The 7340-nt window shown below is 31.3% G+C and overlaps 1 protein-coding gene across 1 annotated transcript in view; it reads right to left on the bottom strand.

Annotated features, from left to right (window-relative positions):
• LOC113110555 (filamin-B-like) overlaps positions 1-7340 on the bottom strand; it is a 66840-nt gene that overhangs the window by 21520 nt on the left and 37980 nt on the right. Inside the window, exons 28-33 of the mRNA XM_026274686.1 lie at positions 6867-7114; positions 6019-6099; positions 4137-4239; positions 3029-3169; positions 666-794; positions 408-581 (exon numbers count right to left, since the gene is read on the bottom strand). Of these exons, the coding sequence (XP_026130471.1) occupies positions 408-581; positions 666-794; positions 3029-3169; positions 4137-4239; positions 6019-6099; positions 6867-7114 (876 nt within the window). The remainder of the gene's footprint in view (positions 1-407; positions 582-665; positions 795-3028; positions 3170-4136; positions 4240-6018; positions 6100-6866; positions 7115-7340) is intronic.

Here is a 7340-nt window from a genome sequence, read left to right as displayed (position 1 = left end):
TATCATCAATTAAAACTGTTAGTAAGTTAATAACAATTAATAGCAATTATTTATAAATGAATATTTATTGCATTGTTTTGGTGTCAAGTGCATTACTGTGATGTTGCCTTGTATTTGTGCTTCTACATTAGTATATAATGATTATTATTATTAATCAAACAAATTAAATAACATCTATCATTAATAAATATTTATTTATAGCATTATTTGACATATTACAGAATTATCTTCTACATATTAGTGTTGACTATCTTTGATTCATCGGTTGTCTTTCTTCAGCTCTAGTCTCTTTTCTGGAGGTCGTCAGTATTTATAGAGCTACAAAACTGATTTTAAGTATTTCATTAACACAAGTTGAATGTAAAATGTTCCTATGGTGTTTTTTTTTTTACTGTAACTCTTCGTACCTGTGATTCTGGCGGTGAAGGGGCTTCCTGCGATGTGTTTGTCGTTATATCTGACCAGTATATTATAATCTCCAGGCAGCATGGGGAGGTATGAAACCGTACAAGTGCCGTCTTTGTTGTCCACACAGTTGATCTCAGCCTTGGACGGACCCTCAATGGCCAAATCAAGACCACCTGACACAACACACAGCATGTTTTCTCAGGTTTCTAAGGTTTGGAGACGGCAGTGTGAGCGTGATGTGTTCGTACAGTACACACCGTCAGACGCATCTTCGGTGAAGATGGTGAAGATGGCGGTCTTATTGGCGGTCCCGTAGACCAGACCCGGGCCGTACGCCGTCACGTTAGGACTGTTAGCAGTGTTCACATAGAACTGCAGAGGACTCTCTGATGAGAGAACAGAACAGACCAGAGTTCAACACAACGAGAGGAAACACACAACAGAAACACAATCAGGAGTTTCTGACCTGACATGCATCGTGTTTCTACAAAAGCAAACGTGCAAACAACATAACTGCTGAGAACTTAAAGAAAGGAGATGAGTGAACTGCACAAAGAAAGACCTGGATATTTGTCAACCCCAAAAAAAAGAATTAGAAAATTAAAAACAATAACAGCAACATTTTATGTAGAAAATATAAAAGAAATTTGGAAAGTGAAAGTGAATTTAGGCCTGTTACCAGGAACTACAATTATACTACTAAAATAATAATATATATATATATATATATTATTTTAGTAGTATAATAATAATATATATATATATATATATATATATATATATATATATATATATATATATATATATATATATATATATATATATTATTTAGTAGTATAATATATATATATATATATATATATATATATATATATATATATATATTATTTTAGTAGTATAATATATATATATATATATATATATATATATATATTATTTAGTAGTATAATATATATATATATATATATATATATATATATATATATATATATATATATATATATATATATATATATATAATTATAGATTTTTTTGTTTGTTTTTTTTCTTCTGCAGTGAAATCTTACCTTGAATTTTTTTGCATAATTAACTATGAAATCTGGAATAATATTATAATATAATATTAAGATATTGTTAATTTTTATACAAATTTTCCTTAATTTTGTGTTGTTTGTTTAAAGGTTGCAAATATATCCGTTTTATTTCTTATAAAAGAATACAAAAAAAAAAACAAATATATATATATATATATATAAACTTTATTGTCCAGATATTTATTTATTTAATAAATAAATAAATATATAAAATAATAAAAATAATAAAACAATAATTTATTATGAGTTGCTCTTACAGTAGGTTGTGAGGAACCAACAAGTTAATTTACAAACATATTTTTAAATCAAATCAAATAAAACAGAATAATACAATTAATAAAATAAAAATGCAGAATAAAGAGATAAAATATTGAAACGATTCATGCAAAGCATGATTATAGCAGCTGATTGTGAATGCTAACAGGATATCCTCATGTAGACCTCAGGCGCTCCTAACAGAATGATTCAACTCTATAAACACGTTCTTCCTGCTTTATATGGAGAAACAAGCCTGGACTCTGTCATTGATGTGATTTTGACTGAGGTTTCTGATGGCACTGGACCAGCGACTGGAAACAAGCAGCTACATGAGGATCTGCAGCAACACAAGAGCTCCTCACAGCTGCAGTCAGGCATCAACTCTTTCACCACGCTGAGTAAATCAGTCCGCCCTCTATTGAGAGGAGAAGCCTTCTCACCCTTCACCTGAACGCTTCCAGGAGCTGCTGCTAAAGGCTGCGTTCTCAGAAAATAATCTAAATCCTGTTCTGTAACCCTTATACCACCTTCGATGTTTCACAGAACGTCCAAGCTCTTTATCTTACAACAAACACTTTCAGAAAGTGGAAATAGCAGCCAAAACACCTCATATCACTTATACAGGTCGAAGGTGAACAAATGAAAATAATGAAATAAATGTAATTAATAAATGAATAATTGTTTTTTTTGTGTGTTAAATGTTATAAATTGCAATTTTTTTTATTATCGAAAATCAAAATTGAAATCGCTATTTTCTTTAAAAAAAAAAAAAAACTAAATTAAGCCTTTTAATGCCTTTTTTTTTTCCATTGTGCTACCAGAAAGTTATGCTTTTAAAAATATTATATATATATATATATATATATATATATATATATATATATATATATATATATATATATATATATATATATATATATAAATTGTATATATGAGCGAGTATAGAAAAGCAAATAGAAATTTATAATTATTTTTCTAAAAAAAAAGAAAAAAATAAGAAAAAAAAGAAAAAAAATAAAACATTTAACCTTTTTAGGCCTATTAAAAATTTTTTTGCATAGTGATATACTACCACAAAGATATATTTAAAATTATTAAAATAATTGAAATTACACTTTTACATCAATTGAATTTTTTTTTCTTTTTTCTTTTGGGGTTAAATATTATCATTAATAAAATACACATTAAAAATGAGTATTTTTAAGAGTTTCTATTTGATTATTCAGTTTTGATTGTGCATGATGAACAGATGGTGTGTGGACTCTGACCTGGGATGTGTGTCCCGTTGAATTTGATGTGCATCTCGTGGAGCCCAGCTTCTGTGGGCGAGTACTTGACCGTGACCGTCCCGTCTTTGTTGTCGATGATCTCCGGCTGAGCAGTTTTACCTGACGGCATGTGAACCTCACCTGAAGACAAACACTGAGTTCAGATCACTGCAGATGTACAGCTCATCACTTCTAATGTGACTCAATCACACAAAATAGAAACTATCTGGTATATGTTATGTCCAAAAAAGGACTGTTAAGACACTTTGGCATTATTCATTTTAAAAGACACCTTTATTAATCTTCAATTAAAAATAAAATCAAGCTATAAATGTCAATGGAAGTATTGTTTTATGCATGCACAGAACGTTAATAGTAAAATTATTATTATTTTGTGTGTTTTATAGTTTATTTATTTATTTATTTTTAAAGTAACAACAAAAATATTACTAATGGAACTTAAATTACCATGTGAAAACTCTAAATCAAATATATATATATATAAAATTTATAAAATGCATATTTTTTAGATTTAATTCTTTATGCCAGTACTTTGGCCTTTATGATGATAATAAAATTTTATTTTTTATTTACTATATGTTATTTAGTTATTATTTTATGGTATTATGATATTATTATTGTATTTAAAAAAAAAACAAATTATAAAATAAAATAAAGACCCCAATTATGAAAACATTTCAAACAAATATTAACATAATGTGGAAAATGTATACAGCACATATTATATAAAAATGGAAATGTACTTGTATTCATACTTTAAGGTCAGTATTTGTTGTATAACCTATTATTATGTTAATAAATAAATATATAAATAAAGTAGTGAAAATATTTTTGATTATTATTTTGCATTACAAGAATGAGAATTTTGAGAAAGGGGGCATAGTTTACAAGAAAGTAAGTTCATAACGCCAAAAAAAAAAAAAAAAAAAGTAAAATATGACTCTGTTGTGTTTTTTTTTTAATAGATCTGCAGTCGACTGCACAAAATCCCTTTAAGAAACCCTTTAATTTGTCTTAAATGTAACTCCGAAGCAGCTGAATAAGAGTTTGGTTAACTTGGCTCCAGGTGTCTTCTGACGTCTCTCACCTGTGATCTCCCCCTTCCTAAAGGTGAAGGGGATCACCATATCGAAAGGCCTGTACCCCGTCCCGTTCACGCTGTTGGCAGGATTATACCCCCCATCTGTGACCTGCGAGGCAGAAATCTGAGTAAATGAGAGCGGACGCTACCAACACATCCGTAACAGCGGCCTGTCAAACATTTCCATGTTCAGTCTGTCTGTGTGATCCATTCTGAAAGAAGAGCGCTGTGGACGAGAACAGACATTAACAGCCCAGTGATTCAGCCACAGCAGAAGACAAACGTGTGTTAGACACGAAACACTGGAAGACAGAGATCGACCCCAGCACACCTGACCAAGCACAGAGAGAAGAAATCCCCAAAACCATGATAAACATCTGAGAAATGAGGGAAAGTGATAGTGTGCACAGAAGAAAACATGTGGAGACATCCAATACAGACCGATGCATTATAATCCAGATTATAAATTAAATAGGGGGGAAAAAAAAACTCCATCAATATAAAAGCCATTTCGAGTTAAAATGTATGCTTTTACACTTTTTTGGGGTCTGTGATTCTTTAATGCAGGAGAAGCCTCTTCTGCTCACTAAGGCTACATTTACTTGATCATAAATACAGTAAAATTTCCAAAATATTACTACAGTTAGATGTTTTCTATTGTTTTTTTTTTAATTGGCTACTATTATTATTAAAGGTTTTTGTGCTAAAAATTTTTTTGGGTCATTTTGGGTCTCTTCTGCTCACTAAGGCTGCATTTATTTGATCATAAATACAGTAATATTTCCGAAATATTACTAGAATTATAGATGTTTTCTATTTTTTTTTTTTTTAATTGGCTAATATTATTAAGGTTTTTGTGATAAAACAAATTTTGGGTCTCTTCTGCTCACTAAGGCTGCATTTATTTAATCATAAACACAGTAAAATTTATGAAATATTACTACAGTTATAGATGTTTTCTATTTGTTTATTTTAAATTGGCTAATATTATTATTAAGGTTTTTGTGATAAAACTAATTTTGGGTCTCTTCTGCTCACTAAGGCTGCATTTATTTGACCAAATATACAGTAAAAATGTGAAATATTAAAATTTTAAATGACCATTTACCATTTGAAAATATATTTAAAATGTAATTCATTTCGGTGATAAAACCTACATTTTCAGTCTTCAGTGTCCTTCAATCCTTCAGAAATCATTGTACTTTGCCGATTTGTAAGCATTTATTATCAATGAAACAGTGATGCATTATATTTTTCATGATTCTTTGGTGAATAGAAAGTTTAAAAGATCATTTATATTGAATAGAAACCTTTTACAACATCATAAATGTCTTCACAGCCACTTTCGCTTAATTTAATGCATCCTTACTGAATTAAACGGTTAATTCTTTAAATTTTTTTGAAAAGTAGTGTGTTTTTAAAGCTAAGAGTGTTAAGTGTTTCACAGATCTGCTTCGTGGAAACAATGTCTTTTAAACTTTATGAATAAAACTACATAAGGGCGGCAGAGAAGCGCATTATAGTTCTGCACAGTCTGAGGTTAATCAGTCTAAATCTAGTGTCCACTCCAAACTAAACTAGATCAGTCTAAACACTCGAGCATAGAGTTTCAGTCTGCCTCTGTCATCAGTGAGAAAACCAGAGCGTGTTTAAGACTAATCAACCAGAGAGGGAGGAAACAGAAAGAGATGAGGAACAATTCCAAACATTTCCTGCAAAAAAAACGATGCTTGAGTAGTCAAAAAGCAGAGGAAGTGAACAGAAACCCCATTAAATGAAAGACAGGAGACAAACATCAGGACAGAGAGGTGACCGGCCGGAAGCTGGAGCTCAGAGCGAAGGCTGAAAGAGAGCGGAGGCTGATGAGGTGAAGCGTGTGTCTTTGTACCCAGGGCTGGAAGCCGACGCCTGGTGCTGCCTTTTGCTGTTGGACTGACTGCTGCTGCATCATGGGAACTTCATCTGTGGCCTGGGAAATGATATGTATGGACATGAACCTCCAGATGCACGAGGAACACAAAGAAACAGAATCAAACGCACACAGCAAATTGTGCAAAAGCAGTTGTACATTCACTGAAAAGAAAAATCTAATTGCAATGTTTGTTAAAAATTGTGATTGAAATTAGCAAAAGAATTTGGCTCAAAATAGTGTAATAGTATATTAATATGACTATGAAATAATGATAATTTTTACAGTAAAACAACTTACTGTAAAAATATTACAATAGTATTATTTTATTCCACCAAAAATAAAAGTGACTATAAACCAATTAAATATATACATATACAAACTTGAACTAAAATGTATATTTTTCTTAAATACTTATTTTTATTTTACAGTAAAATATATTGCACTAAAATGTATTTTCTAATATTTATTATTATTTTTTAAACAACTTATGTATTTTATGTTATTATCAAAACTATAAAAAAATAAAGAATTACCACTGAATATTTTACTGTAAAATTTAATTATTAAAGAAAAATATAAATTTTACCGTAAACCTTAAATATGTAAATTCTAATACCCGATAGCTACAAGGTGCATGCATTTAATTAAATTATCACTATTTTGAAAAGCTTCCCTTAACGTCAGGAGATACGAAAGCATAAAGTGTGATCATTTGTCTTAATAATGCAAAGAAACAATGAACTCCAGATGATGGCACAGCTCTGAACCGTATCTATTCCAGCTCCTAAAAACCTCTTCAGTGTGCTTCCTCTTTTTCTTCTCACCGTGACTTTGAAGGGGCTCCTGGGGATGTTCTCCCCTCCAAAGCGCACGTAAATCACGTACGTCCCGGGTGTAGGAGCAGTGTAGAAGATGTCGAAGGTACCATCCTCGTTCTCGATGACTTCAGCTTCCACCTCAGTGCCGTCTGGAGTCACCACGACGCAGGAGACCTTCCCCTTCCCCGCTCCTTTAGTGTTCACCACAAAGCCCACCTCTTCTCCGATGCCGATGGTCGGCCCGATGCCAGGTCCTGAGGATTGCGTCAGTGAAGATTTGAAATTTGAGATGGTTGCGATTTAAAAGCATGTAACACATTTTAGGGTCAGATGTTATCGTGGCAGAACACGCTTCGAATATACGCTTTTTTTTATCCCACTTATCAAGTTGGTCTAGATTCATAAAGGTAAACGAATGAGTATTTAAATGATTGTTGATGATGCAGGCATCTATTACATCAAATACTAGCAGCTCATTGT

Source organism: Carassius auratus, chromosome 11, assembly GCF_003368295.1.
Source record: "Carassius auratus strain Wakin chromosome 11, ASM336829v1, whole genome shotgun sequence".
Taxonomy (NCBI): domain Eukaryota; kingdom Metazoa; phylum Chordata; class Actinopteri; order Cypriniformes; family Cyprinidae; genus Carassius; species Carassius auratus.
The sequence above is the reverse complement of the archived record's forward strand: the minus strand, read 5'-3'. Positions and strand labels throughout refer to the sequence as shown.